General features: G+C 47.6%; 8 protein-coding genes across 8 annotated transcripts; 3 read left to right on the top strand and 5 right to left on the bottom strand.

The window, feature by feature from the left end:
- Window positions 1-1,270: 1,270 nt before the first annotated feature.
- Window positions 1,271-1,939, bottom strand: LHYA1_G001073 (uncharacterized protein; the record flags this gene model as incomplete). Its single annotated transcript, XM_031146059.1, has 2 exons — window positions 1,271-1,677; window positions 1,729-1,939. 2 exons carry the CDS (start codon window positions 1,937-1,939, stop codon window positions 1,271-1,273), a joined length of 618 nt encoding a protein of 205 aa, XP_031008913.1.
- A 477-nt stretch (window positions 1,940-2,416) lies between these two features.
- Window positions 2,417-4,106, top strand: avt5 (Vacuolar amino acid transporter; the record flags this gene model as incomplete). The annotated part of the gene is made up of 5 exons (XM_031146060.1): window positions 2,417-2,910; window positions 2,961-3,189; window positions 3,239-3,282; window positions 3,338-3,453; window positions 3,502-4,106. 5 exons carry the CDS (start codon window positions 2,417-2,419, stop codon window positions 4,104-4,106), a joined length of 1,488 nt encoding a protein of 495 aa, XP_031008910.1.
- Window positions 4,107-4,638: 532 nt separating this feature from the next.
- On the bottom strand, window positions 4,639-5,287 carry cyt-21 (Ribosomal protein S16, mitochondrial; the record flags this gene model as incomplete). Its single annotated transcript, XM_031146061.1, has 4 exons — window positions 4,639-4,746; window positions 4,842-4,984; window positions 5,097-5,131; window positions 5,211-5,287. The coding sequence occupies 4 exons, from the start codon at window positions 5,285-5,287 to the stop codon at window positions 4,639-4,641; spliced, it is 363 nt and encodes a 120-aa protein (XP_031008911.1).
- Window positions 5,288-5,613: 326 nt separating this feature from the next.
- On the top strand, window positions 5,614-6,831 carry LHYA1_G001076 (NAD(P)H-hydrate epimerase; the record flags this gene model as incomplete). Its single annotated transcript, XM_031146062.1, has 6 exons — window positions 5,614-5,625; window positions 5,812-6,061; window positions 6,122-6,216; window positions 6,278-6,374; window positions 6,442-6,670; window positions 6,729-6,831. 6 exons carry the CDS (start codon window positions 5,614-5,616, stop codon window positions 6,829-6,831), a joined length of 786 nt encoding a protein of 261 aa, XP_031008908.1.
- A 469-nt stretch (window positions 6,832-7,300) lies between these two features.
- Window positions 7,301-9,533, bottom strand: MCCC1 (Methylcrotonoyl-CoA carboxylase subunit alpha, mitochondrial; the record flags this gene model as incomplete). Its single annotated transcript, XM_031146063.1, has 3 exons — window positions 7,301-7,454; window positions 7,510-8,578; window positions 8,630-9,533. 3 exons carry the CDS (start codon window positions 9,531-9,533, stop codon window positions 7,301-7,303), a joined length of 2,127 nt encoding a protein of 708 aa, XP_031008909.1.
- Window positions 9,534-9,973: 440 nt separating this feature from the next.
- On the bottom strand, window positions 9,974-11,869 carry LHYA1_G001078 (putative methylcrotonoyl-CoA carboxylase beta chain, mitochondrial; the record flags this gene model as incomplete). Its single annotated transcript, XM_031146064.1, has 3 exons — window positions 9,974-10,090; window positions 10,138-11,173; window positions 11,316-11,869. 3 exons carry the CDS (start codon window positions 11,867-11,869, stop codon window positions 9,974-9,976), a joined length of 1,707 nt encoding a protein of 568 aa, XP_031008906.1.
- A 271-nt stretch (window positions 11,870-12,140) lies between these two features.
- IVD (Isovaleryl-CoA dehydrogenase, mitochondrial) lies at window positions 12,141-13,517 on the top strand (the record flags this gene model as incomplete). Its single annotated transcript, XM_031146065.1, has 3 exons — window positions 12,141-13,324; window positions 13,372-13,432; window positions 13,485-13,517. The coding sequence occupies 3 exons, from the start codon at window positions 12,141-12,143 to the stop codon at window positions 13,515-13,517; spliced, it is 1,278 nt and encodes a 425-aa protein (XP_031008907.1).
- Window positions 13,518-13,943: 426 nt separating this feature from the next.
- Window positions 13,944-16,081, bottom strand: cti6 (putative histone deacetylase complex subunit; the record flags this gene model as incomplete). Its single annotated transcript, XM_031146066.1, has 6 exons — window positions 13,944-14,605; window positions 14,663-14,913; window positions 14,978-15,274; window positions 15,465-15,581; window positions 15,668-15,796; window positions 15,861-16,081. The coding sequence occupies 6 exons, from the start codon at window positions 16,079-16,081 to the stop codon at window positions 13,944-13,946; spliced, it is 1,677 nt and encodes a 558-aa protein (XP_031008964.1).
- Window positions 16,082-16,752: the final 671 nt, after the last annotated feature.

A 16,752-nucleotide genomic window follows, 5' to 3' on the forward strand; every position in this document is an offset into this window, starting at 1 on the left:
CCTACAGTATTACTTGCACAGATGGTTCGAATACAGCGGATGACTTGATTGGTTCTTGTGAGACTCTTCCGTGAGAGTCCGTGTCCTTGTTCCTTAATTGTTGTACTGTACTGTACTGTACTCTACGGCACTTGTGCTTCTTTTCTTGTGCCTCCACCAGGCGGTTGGCGCTGGACGCTTGTTTGAGTTTTGGTTGCAGTGTCAAGCAAACATTGGATGGTGTGGCAGGATGTATTTGTTGTTTCTTCCGGGAGGACAAAGACCGTTGGTTGTGATTGTAGTTGCGCTTGTGTTTGGGAGAAAGGCCTAGCAGGCCGTTTATGTTTATAGATACCTATAGGTACTTACTGACGTATATTGGGTTTTTATACATTTTTATATACTCCATAGGTACTGTACTAATCAACTGACGTGGACTCGTACCTTAGTGATCGACAGCATCTTCCAAAGTCTGGTCCTTTTTGTGGATGGAGATCTCGAAAGGCTGGCCTGGTCTGGCATAAGAAAAGGGGACGGCACGCTGCGAGTGGAGACTCAATCAAAGGGTCTACGTGACAGTGGCTCGGGAGTGGCTCAGCACCCCGCAATGTGGCAACACAACCAAGTACATAAGCATGCCATGCCATGCCATGCCATGCCATGCCATGCCGTGCCACGAGGTTGAGAATTTCAGCTGTACCATTGGTGTACGACTAGCTGAAGCTAGAGCTGAAGCTGAAATAAGCTCACAAAGAAACAGGTTTTGCTAGGGAAGCCAAAAGCTTGTTCAACTTTTACAGCTAAGTATAAGAGTGGCGATATGCTAAGGGCGTCTTTGAAGACAGAATATCTAAACGCCAAAAGGACTATCACGAAAGACTTCATTGATATCATCTGCAAGTAATGGCACCTTGCATTGAAATAAACTTCCGCTATGTCATGGAAGCTTGGATCATGCTGAGACTTTGCCATTGCGTCTCCCCATATAGTGGTGCTTCCTCCTCCTGAGACGCGGATCAGACACGTCTTTCATGCTCTCCTTCCAGCCTCGAGTATCACCCTAATGCTCGAGCTCATCGAAACAAAACTTCTCCCACAAAATGTCCAAACGGTAGCCGTAGATGGCCATGGTAATGATCTCATGGCCTGTATCGAAGCTTGTTTCTGTCGTCCTCCTTGTTTCGATGTTGGTAAATTCCGCTCGGAACAAGTTGAGGCTCAGCCCTGCCTATACTGAGATTCAAACCCTGTTTGAACGATTCGTAGCTCCAAAAAACGCGTAACCAATCCCTCAGATCATATCATCGTCCAGCCGCTTTGCTAAAGCAGTACGTCTGACCTTTGCCTCCACCTGGCCGACTCTTCCCTCAAATTCTGCCCAGCTATCTCCAGCACCCAGAATGTCCACCGTGTACCACCGTTGAATGACAGCCGCGCTTCTTTCTCGTAGCTCTGCAATATCTGCACTCTGTGCTGCTTGAAGAGCCCCGACCTTTGCAATCCTGGGTTGAACATCAATGAGCTGAGCTGAGAGCTCTGTGGGTGGAATCGGCACATCAAGTATGGAGGTCAAACGGGATGCGGTTGACGGGTAGGAGCTGGCAGAAGCTAGGACTATAGCTAGAATGCTGGAGGTGTCTAATGTTGTAGGCACATCTTCGGGCTTGATGGACTGAAATAGGTCTGGGTACCGCGAATCTATCGACTCTTAGTAGTTGCTGGCAGATGTTAAGCTACAGGGAGACTTACGCAGCTTCAAGAGGTCCTGAATAACTCTTGATTTCGACGCGAGCTGGTGTAGAGAATGCTCCAATTGCCCCAGGCGTTTGACGGCAGAGGTCTTGCCGGTAGTACTTGCAGCCTCCTCAACACGCCCGCAGATGGCATACTCAATGCGCCGAAGCCGGGCTTCGAGCAGATCGATTGTCTCTATGGCGGTCTTGTCGAACGTGTTTTCCATGATTATGGTTGTACAGGAAGTTCATGCTTCCTCAAATTCGTAGACGGTACGGGACGTACTGCCATCTGGAGCGCCAGGAGAAAAGGCGTTGCGCTTGTCGGCAAGGCTGAACCCCGGAAATAAACCGTCGTACTCATAATTGGCCCAACCATCGTGCATGACCTGTGCTGTGTTTCTAATAATCACGAATATACGAATATATTTACGAACAATCTGCTTCTCCACACTGCACAACTTCACCAACTCAGCTTTGGTTTCCTGATCTCACCTCCAACGGGGCTAGACAGGACAACTCTTGGCTCTCCACATTATTATTCCCACCGGCTCCTTTCGATCGCAAACTCGCGCAGCGCAGCATGAGTGATAATCCTGCGCCACCATCCGTATCCTGATATCTGTCCTGGTTCAGATCTCTCTCTTCCAGCGCAACGACGAAACTGTACTGGAATCACACTCTACGCAAAGAGCGATCACAAAATGTCTTCGTATTCTGCCATAGGAAGTGGCAGCGCCCACTCATCCGACTCGGGAAGGGGAAGGAGGCGAAAGGCGAAAGACAGCAACTTCGCGGGCCAGGCTTCATGGTTCAGCAGCAATGTCAATCTTCTCAATACCATTGTTGGCGCTGGCACTCTTGCCATGCCACTTGCCATGTCGCACATGGGAATTCTGCTTGGGACTTTTGTCATTGTGTGGTCAGGCATGACGGCTGCCTTTGGGCTATATCTGCAATCCCGATGCGCGCGGTACTTGGATCGCGGATCGTCATCTTTCTTCGCCCTGTCCCAGATGACATATCCGAATGCTGCAGTGATTTTTGATGCTGCTATTGCTATCAAGTGTTTTGGGGTTGGTGTGAGCTATTTGATTATCATTGGAGATCTTATGCCAGGTGTGGTGAGGGGCTTCAACGAAGCTGCAGACAATATCCCATTCATGGTTGATAGACACTTCTGGGTTACTGTTTTCATGTCAGTACCCTATTTTCTCTCTCATTTTTGGTTGCTCACATCATATATAGGCTCGTTGTCATCCCACTTTCGTTCTTGCGCCGCCTCGACTCCCTGAAGTACACCAGTATCATAGCTCTGACATCCATAAGCTACCTTGTCGTATTGGTAGTTTTCCACTTTTTTAAAGGGGACACGATGGCAGACAGAGGCGTTATTCGAGTATTACAATGGGCAGGACCTGTACAGACCCTACAAAGTTTCCCAGTCATTGTGTTTGCGTATACATGCCACCAGAACGTAAGAAAAGTCACTGTATACTAATGACTATTTGCTAAAAGAAAACCAGATGTTCTCTATCATAAATGAAATCTCAGATAATTCCCCCAGACAGTAAGTTCTCCCCCACCTGTATGATCTAGCACCTCTTAACACGAATCACCTATAGCATAACCAGTGTCATTTTTGCAAGCATTGGCTCTGCTGCCTCAGTCTACGTTCTAGTTGCCATTACTGGCTACTTGTCGTTTGGCAACAATGTTGCCGGAAACATCGTCGGAATGTGTGAGTATAGCTACCAATTTATTGTAGAATCTGTCTAACATAATATAGATATCCCTTCGATCGCTTCAACGATTGCCAAGGCCGCTATTGTCGTCCTTGTCATGTTTTCTTACCCACTTCAAGTGCATCCGTGCAGAGCTTCTATTGATGCTGTTTTGAAGTGGAGACCAAATAGCTTTAAAGGCTCAAGAAATTCACCCAACTCTTCACCAGCACGAACAGCTCCCTTACTCGCAGGTTCTTCAGCCCAACCGCCAGCAAGAAATGACCAGATTGGTGAGCTTCGTTTCGCTCTCATCACGACTACAATCGTCATTCTCAGCTACACCGCTGCGATGACCGTATCATCCCTTGACAAAGTCCTCGCATACGTTGGAAGCACTGGAAGCACGAGCATTAGCTTTATTCTTCCGGGCTTGTTCTACTATAAGATTTCTGCCCCAGATTCGATACACCACCAGCGACTGACAAAGGAGGATGACGATGACCAAAGTGGCTCCGATGAAGAGGATGGAGGACAACGCGGGGGCGCAACTCAGTGGCGCAAGACGATATTACGGAAACTTTCGCTTGCATTGGCGATTTATGGCATATTCGTTATGGTTCTGTGCTTGGGCACAAACGTATTCTTTGCAGGAGGCGGAGGGCATTGAAGTTTTGCGATCTGAGCTTCAGCATTGGGTAAAGCGTAGGGAAAGGCGTTTGGGTAATTTGAACATTACGGTAAATGGGGGGATGGTTTCAATAGCGATTAAGATGTAGATATCAGGCCTGGTTGGCATATCTAAAGTTATGTTGGACATGAACCATTAAGTTGTTTTCATCCTAATGCAGTTCAAAAAGAGTTATACACTTCATAATTATGGTATGAGCCATTCAAATCAGTTATCCAGCCAAAGTCAGAGCAATAATCCCAGGGAGAATTCCATTGCCATTCTACTCTTTCATTTGACAAGATCAAGTATTTGAAGTTTTCTTTTATACGTAATCAAACGAGCACTAGAAATAAAACACTGCAATCTCTCTAGATGATCGAAATGTGGTATATTAACACTTTTCTACATTCATACAAGCACAAAACGCCGCCCTTGTATACACACACATACATACATACGTCCCTATAGAATGACAAGACTAAACGCCACTCATGCAATACATCTTCTTTCCAATCCTCCATCCTAGTCACTATACAACAGCGTTCGCTTCCTTATCCGCGCTCCCACTCGCCTCCGGTATGCTGCTCGCAGGTGTAGGCCTTGGCGAGGGTCGGTATTTCGGGACCAGCAATCCAGCCTACAATCACGCATCAATCAGCACAGTTCCTTGTCCTATGCAACTGCAGTTACATGTATGTAATACAGTTCGCAGCATGACATAGCATAACGTACCATTGACAATAGCCTCCACGCCGGATCACTAGGTTGCGCACCTACGCCTAGCCAGTACTTGGCGCGCGCAGTGTCGAGCTTGATGTCTTTGAAGGGCTTCCCTTCTCCGTCTGCAGGCGGCTTGGGTATCGGGTCATATGTGCCTATGAATTCTTAGGATCAGTCCCAGTTCCCAAAACATGTTCCAGAAACGACAAATTCCCTTCTTTCATTCTTCATTGCCGTATATGGATAACGTAACGCAATATAACGTACCTAGTACTTCAATCGGCTTGCTGTTCCTCGCAGTCCTATAATGTAGTCCCAAGAATCAGTTTACGCTCGGTGTATTGCTGTGGTACGGTGGGAGGGAAGGGAAGGCAAACATACCGGGCTTGCGCAACGACGATGTTGTAGAACGGTGCTTTGCGGCGGCCGAAACGTGCTAATCTGATTTTGACGACCATTGTTGCTGGAGGTTGTGAGTGAGGAGAGGGTGCACTTGAGATGGGATGGCTGCTTGAGGTTCGCGACTTTTTTGGGTTGGCGAGATTCCGCTCGGAAGAAAAGTAGCGGGGCGGAACAGGGGTGCGATGTGGAGAGAGGTGGAATGATATCAACTTTATCTATCAAGAGAGGAGTAGCAACATCCAAATGAATTGATTTAATATTCTGTGTTGGAAGCTGGTCTCTAGACGATTTCTTCTATTTCTATACAAAGACCTTTCTCGAGGACCGCAAGTCGTTTTCCTTTGACGGAATCGCCACCTTTGAATTACATAACTCAGCCATTATGGCAATGAAGGTTAGCATGTCATTTGATTATATTATCAAACTATAGAATCTCATCTTTCATACGTCTAGCGGGCGTAGACTTTGAGAGGTTACTCCTCCCTGAAAATCTCATCAATACCGAGACGAAGCGTTTAAAAAATCACTTTATTCAGATTTCTTATTGGTGTTAGAAGCTCAGTCACTAACATTCTGATAGACACTCTCAGCCAAGAATGCCGCCGCTCTTGACAAAGACCTCATGAGCATCGGAGCTTTCTCTATTGACCAGCTCATGGAACTTGCAGGCCTATCAGTTTCACAAGCCGGTTCGCATTTCATCCATCCTCTGGCTTGCTTTCATCCCAAGCTTCACTTACTAAGGCCGCCTTATTTTATCTCAGTTTTCCGTATCCATCCTCCAAGCAGAGGCAGACGCATCTTAGTCGCCTGTGGACCCGGCAATAACGGTGAGTTCGTCCCTAACAAGAGAGATGTTCCTGAGTAATTCCCTACTGATGGGAAGCTAGGTGGCGATGGACTCGTCGCAGCGAGACACCTCTGGCATTACGGATACAAACCCACGATATACTATCCAAAGCAGAGCAAGAACGATCTCTATCAAGTCAGTTTCCCCCTTTCCTGCGTACTATTCCACACTGCTGACGCTCACTCACCCCGCCCAGCGCCTAACAATGCAACTGAAAAACCTCTCCGTCCCTTTCACCGAAGACTTCCCAAAAGCTATCAAAGAGGCAGATCACATCATCGATGCTATCTTCGGTACGTCTCTCTTTTTTCTTTCCCTCCCGCTTTCATTACTTTATCTATTCCACTAAACACAGCGCAGGATTCTCCTTCTCTGGCGAAGTCCGTGAGCCCTTCCCAGCCGTCATCACATCACTGCAAGAAACCCACCTCCCCGTGACATCCGTCGACGCTCCCTCGTCCTGGAATATCGAGGATGGCCCACCTCCTTCTGGTCCCGGTGCAAGTTTTATGCCCGGGGCTCTAGTGAGTCTGACGGCGCCGAAGCCTTTGGTAAAGTTTTTCAAGGGGAGGCATTTTGTTGGTGGACGGTGAGTTTCTGTTTCGAGTGCAGGAGCAGGAGCAGGATATGCTAAGTTTGATCCTTAGGTTTGTGAGTCCAGATATTGCACAGAAGTATGATTTGGATTTGCCGGAGTACGAGGGTATTGACCAGGTTGTTGAGGTTGGAAGTGATGAGCAGAAATTGTGAGGGTTGAGTGGAACGAGAAATATGAACTTGATGAAGGAGATGTGGCTATGTGCTTATGCTTTGAGGAGTTTCATGAGGATACGAAAGCAACTATGCACATTTTCTGACCCAAACTTGTATTTGGGGAGAGCGAAGATTACTTGACATGTAGAACATAATTAAAAACCAGTCAACCAAGATATGGATTACTTCGAGTAGTGAAAGCAGTAGTTAGACCTCTAACCTTCCTTCACTTACTAAACTGGCGGGTAATCTGTATGATAATCTCTAATGGAGGCAAAATGTTGCGCTACCAAACGCTTGAAATCTAGCTTCTAGATTCTAGATGAATGGAAGCTATGAGCGTCGATATAGTGTACAAATTTAAAAGTGTCTTGGACTAGTTGGTGATAGCTTTTGCCACCTGGGTCCTGGGCATCACTTATTGGGCATAATGAGCATTTATTCTTCATGCTATTGATCATTAGCTTCAGCAACCCCGTTGTTTAAGGAGAATAGATACCTTTTCAAAGAGCACAAGGACCGTCCCAGCCTTGCATATGTCTCCCTCCTGGTGCACCAGCTTGGCAATGACCCCTTTTTGCGGTGACCGAATTACGGTCTCCATCTTCATACTCTCGATGCTACGCCCCAAACTATTAGACGCATACGACAGCTTTCAAGTCAAGGTTTACTCACACAACTAAAGCCTGATCCTTTTCAACCTCATCGCCCTCTTTGACCTCATTTCTCAATACCTTGCATGGCATAGGTGCCAGGACACTGTTGGTCACATCTTTCAATCCTAATGCTTTTTCGTACCATGATGGCGTGGCTAGCCTTAACTGAGTCTTCTTTCCCTGTTGAAAGATGGTCAATTTGTCACCGTCCGTGATAATGGTACTCTCAATCCGCGTATGAGGATAGAATGTTGAGATAGAAGGAACACCTCCTTCGCAGACAACGTTTTCGAAGGACCCGTCTATTCCAGGACCCTTGACCTGAATATTGTACAACTTCTGCCCGGACTGGTTGATAGTGACATTAAATTGTTTCGACTCCGAGCCGCTGGAATCCATAAACAAAAACTGGCGCTCATTCCGCGCACTAAATCCAGTGGCTTGTCCATGTGGACCGGTAGGGAAGTCTGCTCCCTTCTCAAGACTCTCTTTTGCCAAAATACCTAACGCAGCTTGGGCGAATGTTTCCGGCTCAACAACTTCAGGAGCAAACAGCTCATCGTGGTATTTCTGAATATACCCAGTCTCTACCTCACCTCTGATGAATGCTGGACTTTTACAAATCTTCTTCAAGAACTCGATATTGGTGTTTAGGCCTACTACCTCGTAGTCCTGCAACGCAGCATGAAGTTTCCGAAGAGCTACCTCTCGAGTTGGACCGCTGACAATGAGCTTCGCAATCATACCATCATAGGCCGAGGAGACAGTATCGCCTTGGATAAAACCAGCGTCTATGCGAACACTGTCAGATGTTTGGGGAGTCCGTAAATGACTCAGCTTGCCTGAATCTGGCATGAAGTTTTCACTTGGGTTTTCGGCGTAGATACGAGCTTCAATGGCCCATCCACGTTCTGAAATTCTCTGTGTAATCGTAGCTTGATCAAGGGGTAGAGGCTCGCCAGCGGCAACCTTGAACTGCCAGGATACGAGATCTTCCCCGGTGATCTCTTCGGTCACAGGGTGCTCGACTTGGAGTCTTGTATTCATTTCCATGAAGAAGAACTCATTGGTATCGTTGTCAAAGATGACTACAATTAGTTAGTAGGCAGCCCTGGTGCTTGGTGAAGGTCTGTTCTCACATTCTACCGTTCCAGCACCCTCATATTGTACAGCTAATGCAGCAGCTCTTGCCTTCTCCCATAGGTCTTGTCTAATATCCTCGGCGAGGTTAGGGGCTGGAGCTTCTTCCAAAACCTTTTGGTGTCTTCTTTGTAGACTGCAATCTCGCTCTCCTAATGCCACGGCATTACCATATTTGTCCGCAAAAACTTGGACTTCAATATGCCTTGGGGTTGAGATGTACTTCTCGACCAGCATCTCATCATCCCCAAAAGAATTTCTGCCTTCACTCTTTGCGCTCTCCAGTTTACTCAAGAATTCATCCTCAGTAAGTGCAATTCTCATTCCCTTCCCACCACCTCCTTTCACTGCTTTTACCATGACTGGAAAACCAATCTTTCTGGACTCTTCTAAAAAGTATTCCGGATCCTGGTTCTTTCCATGGTAGCCCGGTATACAGGGAACCCCAGCAGCAATCATAATCTCCTTACTCCGGGACTTATTACCCATAGCCTCAATAGCCTTCCATGGTGGTCCAATAAACACCAAGCCCTCCTCCACACATCTCTTCGCAAACGCCGAATTCTCACTTAAGAACCCATATCCCGGATGTAAGGCCTCGCAGCCCCGCTCCTTTGCAACCTTTATAATCCGCTCCCCGTCAAGATAGGCAGTCGGTGCACCGAGATTAACGGCGAAGGGACTCGAGAGGGCATGCTGTGAGTGCGAATCTGGATCCGTATAGATAGTCGTACAGCGCACGCCAAGTTCAGAGGCTGTGCGTCCAACTCGAAGAGCAATTTCACCGCGGTTTGCTATAAGGACGGAAGCTATGGGTGTTGTGGAGGGGTTCGTGGAGAGATGACGGGTTTGAATTGCATTTATGGCACGGGCAAAGGCCCGTGTTCTTGATGATGGCAGCATTAGGATAGCACAAGCTCAGTAGAACTGGGCTATGGATGGTAGATGTTCTACATTCTTGAGGGAAGGAGTTGTTTTACCTTCATTGACTTCCCTTCCTATGAGGGGTCGCGGGTCACGGTTGCCCTCGGTTGCCATCGGTTTGAATGCCGAACCAGAGTCTAGTCCTCATTTGGTCCATTAACTGTACGTATCCCGTGATCTCAAGCAATTTAGCAGGCGTAGATAGCCATTAGTCGTTTATGGGTGAAGCCTAAGAAGAAGAGGAAGGAGAAAGTGAGAGCGTGACATAATTGCCGGAGTAGATCTCATTCCGTTTCGAGTGCAAATACATCTCTATATCTATTCCCCAATAGAAGGGATTCCAACCGGCACTTACCTAGGAGCTAGGTGGTGGTCAATCTTTACAATATAGGACCTTGTATTCTTCATACTTGCATCATCTACATTCTAAAGACACCAAACTTTGTAGCTACAGGTTCATTTTTTCCACCTAATGAAGCCATCAAGCTTAAGCCAAGCACTCTCCGTGTATGACTTGGAGGTATAATACCATCATCCTATTTTCGTTAGCACGATCTGTTACCCAACTTTCTGTTGAACATACCCATAATCTCGCAGACGAGAACACGGCCTCGCTCTCCTTGTCAATCCTCTCCTTCAACTCTGGATCCGCTGCCTTGCCTACAGCCTCCATGACTGCCGTCAGCTGCTCGGATCCCATCACGCCAATCTTCGCATTTGGCCACATCCACAGAAACCTCGGGCTGTACGCTCTACCGCACATGCCATAATTCCCAGCACCATTGCTAGCTCCTACCACTACAGTAAACTTTGGTACATTCGCGCAAGCAACGGCGGTAACGAGCTTGGCGCCGTTTTTGGCGATTCCTTCTCGCTCTGCATCTGTGCCGACCATAAACCCACTGATATTTTGGAGAAATATTAAAGGAATCTGCCTCTGGCAGCAGAGCTCGATAAAGTGTGCCCCTTTCAGTGAAGAGGTGCTAAATAAAATACCATTGTTGGCAATAATGCCGACTTTATGACCGTATATATGGGCGAATCCTGTGACAAGGGAGCTTCCATAGTCCCGTTTGAATTCGGAGAAAACACTACCATCAACAATCCTTGCAATAATCTCATGAATTGGCAATGGTTTTCGTAAATTAGTGCTTGCAATACCGACAAGTTCTTCAGGGTCATATAAAGGCTCCTCGTATGCTGTTGGTGGAGGGAATTGCTTCTTCGGCCAGTTGAGGTTTCTGATGGATCTTCTGGCGAGGACGATGGCATGTGCATCGTCTACTGCGAGATAATCTGTTACCCCGGACACTGATGTATGCATTTTTCCACCTCCTAGATCTTCGGCACTTACAACCTCACCGGTTGCTGCTTTGACGAGGGGAGGTCCTGCAAGAAAAATGTGACCTTGGCCATCAACAATGATGCTTTCATCCGACATTGCTGGTACGTATGCACCGCCAGCAGTACATGCACCCATTACAACTGAGATCTGAGGTATTCCCATTGAACTCATTCTCGCCTGGTTATAAAAGATGCGACCGAAATGTTCTCGATCTGGAAAGACATCTGCTTGATTTGGGAGATTGGCACCACCAGAATCTACTAAGTAGACACAACTGGGTTTTGTCAGTTTCTTGATCTGAAAAGGGAGCAAAAATACTGAAATCAGAATTGGAAACATTTCATAACTGAATCAAAGGGGTTGATCTCACTTGAAATCAATAACCCTAGGAACACGAGTGACAGCCAACTACTCACGGTAGGTTATTCTCCTGAGCAATAGCCTGGGCCCTCAAATGCTTCTTTACCGTGATTGGAAAATATGTTCCTCCTTTAACTGTCGAATCGTTGGCAACGACCACGCAGGTAACCCCTTCAATAACACCGACCCCCGTAATAATCCCACCCGCTGGGACCTCCGCCTCAAGATACATCTCATGTCCGGCCAGAGCAGAGAGCTCCAAAAATGACGTGCCTGGATCAATCAATGCTGCTACGCGGTCCCGCGGCAACATCTTGTTGCGAGCTATGTGTTTCTCGCGTGCCTTTTGTGAACCTCCGAGTTGGATCTTCTTGGTCAACTCTTCGATGCGGGAGATTACGGTGCTCATCTGGCGGGCATTTTCTTTGTATTCTTCGGAGGAGGGGTCGATGATTGTGGGGAGGACGGAGATAGCATCCGCCTGGCTTGGGAGGGTGTGGGTTGCAACATTACGTGAAGCTATCCGGAGGGGGAGGTTGAGAGGGGGTTGCAGTTTGGTAATGCTCCGAGAGAGTCGTAAAACCCCTCGTGAGGCTTGAAAGGTAGACATTAGATATGTAGAGATGCCGCCGCTGCAGCAGCAGAAGAATTCTAAATTCTACATGAAGTATTGGAGTTTGTTGATATGAAGAGAGGAGTACCGAGGAGTAAAGTATCGCATACACACGGCTTAAGGGGGCTATCCCCGGAATGCGGGGTGTAACAGGGGGCATCCCCCTTCCGAGCCGATCTTTGACTACCTTGTTTGCTCCTCCCTCTACGACTTTCCAAACTCAAATATGTAACTCTACTTCTCTACCAAGATCACATTTTTTCTAGATATGGCGGCGGTAAGGTGTCTCAGATCATTGGCAACACGTCCAACAATACCCCTCAGACTCACAACTCAATCTCTCATATCAAGACGGAATGCTTCCTCAAAACACCCCAAGGGTTTCGAACCCCCTTCCCCAAGTGATCTCATTGAGCTTCGAGAACGGGTTCAAGAGTTCACCCGACGGGAAATCACCGAAGAAGTAGCCTCAAAAACAGACAGATCCAATGCCTTTCCCAATGAAATGTGGCAGAAGCTTGGGGATGCGGGTTTCCTGGGTCTTACAGTCGATGAAGACGTCGGTGGTCTGGCTATGGGATACCAAGCCCATTGCGTGGTTATGGAAGAGATTTCAAGAGCGTCAGGGTCGATAGGTTTGAGTTATGCTGCTCATTCGCAATTATGTGTCAACCAGCTGCAACTGAATGGCAACCCGGAGCAAAAGCAAGAGTTCTTGCCTGGGCTTATTGCTGGGACGAGTGTTGGTGCTTTGGCTATGTCGGAAACTGGAGCAGGGAGTGATGTTGTTAGTATGCGGACTACGGCAAAAGCTGTCGATGGGGGCTATGTGTTGAACGGGTCGAAGATGTGGATCACGAATGGACCGGATGCGGATGTTATTGTGGTCTATGCAAAGACCGAGCCAGATGCTGGTTCGAAGGGCATTACGGCGTTCCTTGTTGAGAAACAGTTTGAGGGATTCAGCTGCGCGAGAAAACTTGACAAGATGGGGATGCGAGGTAGCAATACTGGAGAATTAGTGTTTGATGGGGTATTTGTTCCGAAGGAAAACATCCTTGGAGAGATCAACCGAGGAGTCAAAGTTCTCATGGAAGGTCTTGATATCGAACGCCTCGTTCTGAGCTCTGGACCTCTTGGAATTATGCAAGCGGCCCTGGACGTAGCCCTTCCATTCACACATCAAAGGAAGCAATTTGGCATCCCAATTGCACATAATCAGCTTGTCCAGGGTAAGCTCGCTGACATGTACACGAAGTTGCAAGCTTCGAGAGCGTACACGTATGATACAGCAAGGAAAGTGGATGAATTAGGCCAGATTCGAACGCAAGATTGTGCCGGAGCTATCCTTTATGCTGCGGAAAGGGCTACTGAATGCGCTCTGGATTGTATCCAACTACTCGGTGGAATGGGGTATGTGGAGGAGATGCCGGCATCAAGGTTACTGCGAGAGTAAGCTTTCATGGTATTTCCCATTGCATCTTCACTAACTCTCAAAGTGCAAAATTATATGAGATAGGAGCCGGAACAAGTGAGATTCGCCGGATGGTTTTGGGTAGAGTAAGTAGTGTCCATTTTTGTATTCGGATGGAGTATGGCTAATTCGGAACAGGTCTTTAACAAAGAATACGCCAGCTACGCTTAATAATTGCATGATCTTTAGAGGGTTATTGGGAAACGGTATACTGTGCACCCCGCTTCATGTACCAAATTACTCTGATGCATTACAAATATAAATAGCGCACCTAATAGGGGAACGTTTGAGTACAATGTTCATCGGAGTGGTGGATGTCTGACACATACTTTTAAGATCTAGAGAAACAGTGCATTGAAGAGTTCCAGACTTTATAATCACTGCGCGCAGTATTGTGGCATGTTTCTCACTACTGTTGGACAAATTCAAAATCGAGGCATTGGATGAATCATCTAATGATTTCATTAATGATGTTTGAATAATAATGGGGTATAAAGTAATCACAGATTTCCCCTCATAAACGGCGACCTTTGCCAGACCGTCACCCCTACCCACAAGAACTCCGCCCAACCCACTAATGTAACACCTCTGAATATTTTACAGAAACTCCTTTTGCCATTTCACCAGTTGTCTCGTCAGGACATCCATCATTTCTAGACAAGTCAGGTCTTTGAATTCTCTTTTAGAACTGTCTTCACCAGCCCCAGATGTTTTTGACTCCTCGCCGTTTTCCCCGTGAACTTTTATCATCGGGAGCCCATCTGCGATATCCCGTATAGTCTTCTCGGCCACATCGGCAGTGGCTGGGGACATGGACTCCCCGGCCATTTCAAGTTGTGTTCGGGATATGTAATCGAGGATGGCTGATACCCGTTTCTTCATATCTCCCATTGCGACCTTGCTATGACTATTCTTCGACTTCCCTGGCTTGCCTTCACTGTTAGATCCTTTGTTGCCAGAGGTGTGGCCACTATCATCAGCCCTGGGAATGTCTCTAGATTGAGACCGCGGTGGAGAGTGATCATCTCCCTCTTGGAGATCTCTGTCTTTTGTATACTGATTCTTTCCTAACTTGCCTTTTCGAACATTGGGTGGTCGACCACCCTTCCTATGTGAGGTTGAAGGTTGATTTGGAGGTGGTGTGTCCGGAGCTACTGCTTGCGACGAAGTTGGTGGATCTAAAGGTTGCGCAGCACCCTCTGTGCTTTTGGCAATGGATAGTCTTGCTGCAAGTGGTAATTCTTCTGAAGGATCTGAATCTAGAATTAGAAGAATCGGTTAGTAATATTAAGGTATAGCCTCAGATCTAAACGTACCATCAACCCTTCGGCGCTCAGCACGCCCCTTTCTTTTAGTAGCAGCCTCTTGCCGAGACTTCTCGCGCTCTTCTCTCAATTCCTTTTCCCTATGGTTTCGGGCTGCAGCACCTCGTATCTTCTTGGCAGCTCCATGCCGTCCACTGGTTTCATCGTCGGAATCCGCTTGAGGTGTTTGTTCTTGTTCTTGCTCGAGGAGTGGGGTTGGCGAGGCTGATTGAGTTCGTTGTCTCTTGATACCATCAGGTTTCCTGTAAAGGCATGTCAGCCACCACTGTTCCGAAGCCACAAAATCCTATACTTGAAGCTTCTTACTCTTCGCTATCGCTGCGTCCCCGTTTTCCTCGTCGTGTACCACCGCCGTCGGTACTCTCACCACTCTTCTCCCCTTTGCTAGCCTCTATTGCTCGTCGAAGTTGTTCTTCCTCATCATAAGCCGCATCCCTACTGTTCATCGTAGACCGTCGCTTTGCGCTCTGGAGACTCGAGGGAGGTCGACCGCTCTTGCTGCCGGCTCGTGGAGACCGTGTACCGTCTTTGGAGAATGAACCCGCCCGAGAGCTCGTTCGAGACAGGCTCTGGGATAAGGGGAGATACCGAGAAAAGCGCTGCCTACGTCCCATTATGTTAGCGATGTATTGTTACATTTGGGAGAATGTTGAGTCTGTTGGTGGATATTTCTGTAGATCTGAAGCAGCCAGCCTTGTGAGACTGGATCTGCGCCACGTTCTCGCGTCGCTGATGATCGGATGAAAATCAACCAAGAAATCAAACTCCTCGAACAATTGGGATGAAAACGTACCCATTTTTGTCTGTGTATACTTTGTGCAGGTTTGGGCGACATTCTTCACAGAAATATTCATCGGGGCTCTGCTCTTCGCTCATGATAGAAACGCAACAACCGTGCTGCCACACCTTGCTGTTGCGCAAGTTAGTATGGCTTCAAGAGAGGCTTGAGCTGAAGAATCAATTTCCACATGGAATCAAGCGCAGAATATGACGTACCAATTATCACATTGGAGAAACAAGCCAGCTCCATCTTCACTCATTTCTGCGACTGCAATGATCGGTTCCTCGATCCCCTCCTTAACATCTTCTTCGAGTTGGGGTGGACCAGGATATTCTTCAAACCCGCTGTCCAACAGATAAGTATGCGCCTCCCTTGTATATGTATGTAGCAGCAGAGAGATTGGCTTACCAAAGACACCTTACGGCATCTGAATCTTCGGTGTCGTCCATATCTACCTCGTCCGCGCCATTTGTCTCGACCTCGACCTCGACGGTGGGCGTCGACTTATTCGGGGAATCAGCTTTATGCTGTCGCGTAGCTCTTGAGGAATTCGAAGAAGTTGAGGAATGAGTAGTCGATTGTAGAGGGAGGCTCGATCGAGCGGCGCGAGAGGACCGTCTGGATTCCATAGTTTCGCGCGTCGTCCGTCCGGTGATTCTAATTACAATGATGCAATGGTTTTGCGAGTAGATCGCGTTCGCCGCTATGAAATTGAGTGGGCGGGCAGTGCCGTCGCCGTCGTAGACTTGGAGTGAAATCCGGGAGCTTCAACTCTGCCAGGACGCGGAAGGAGAACGAAAGGGCGGGTGGTGTCGAATTGTGTCTGAAAAGGAACTCGAGAAGCTAGAATGAGAAGGGGGTATCCGCGACCTCACAGCGACTGACATGGAAATTGTGCGAGATCATGGCCGACTAGGAATGAGGAGGGAGGGTTGAAATTTGCAAGGTGCGTTTCTCTGGGAGAAAGAATCAAATCCACTCGAGCTTCCGCTCGCGATTCACACCACACCTTGCCTTTGGCCGAGCGGGGGGAAATAAGAGGCTATCTTCACGACTCGGCTCAATATAGCCACTCTCCCGCATAGGCCCTAAACCTTTACTTTGCTACTACGTGGAACACTTGAACACACCCAGAACTAGCCAGAATAAATCAACTGATCAACAACCTCAAATCTGCCAAAGTCGACCATTTTTGCTGCCATTGGATACGCACTCTTTGGATCCTATCATTTTGTATTGTCACTCTTTCCCTTTTACTGTCTGGAACTAGCTGTCTCTGCCCCGGAGCGGATTTGAAGTC

This window comes from Lachnellula hyalina (assembly GCF_007821495.1).
Source record: "Lachnellula hyalina strain CBS 185.66 chromosome Unknown contig00010, whole genome shotgun sequence".
Taxonomy (NCBI): domain Eukaryota; kingdom Fungi; phylum Ascomycota; class Leotiomycetes; order Helotiales; family Lachnaceae; genus Lachnellula; species Lachnellula hyalina.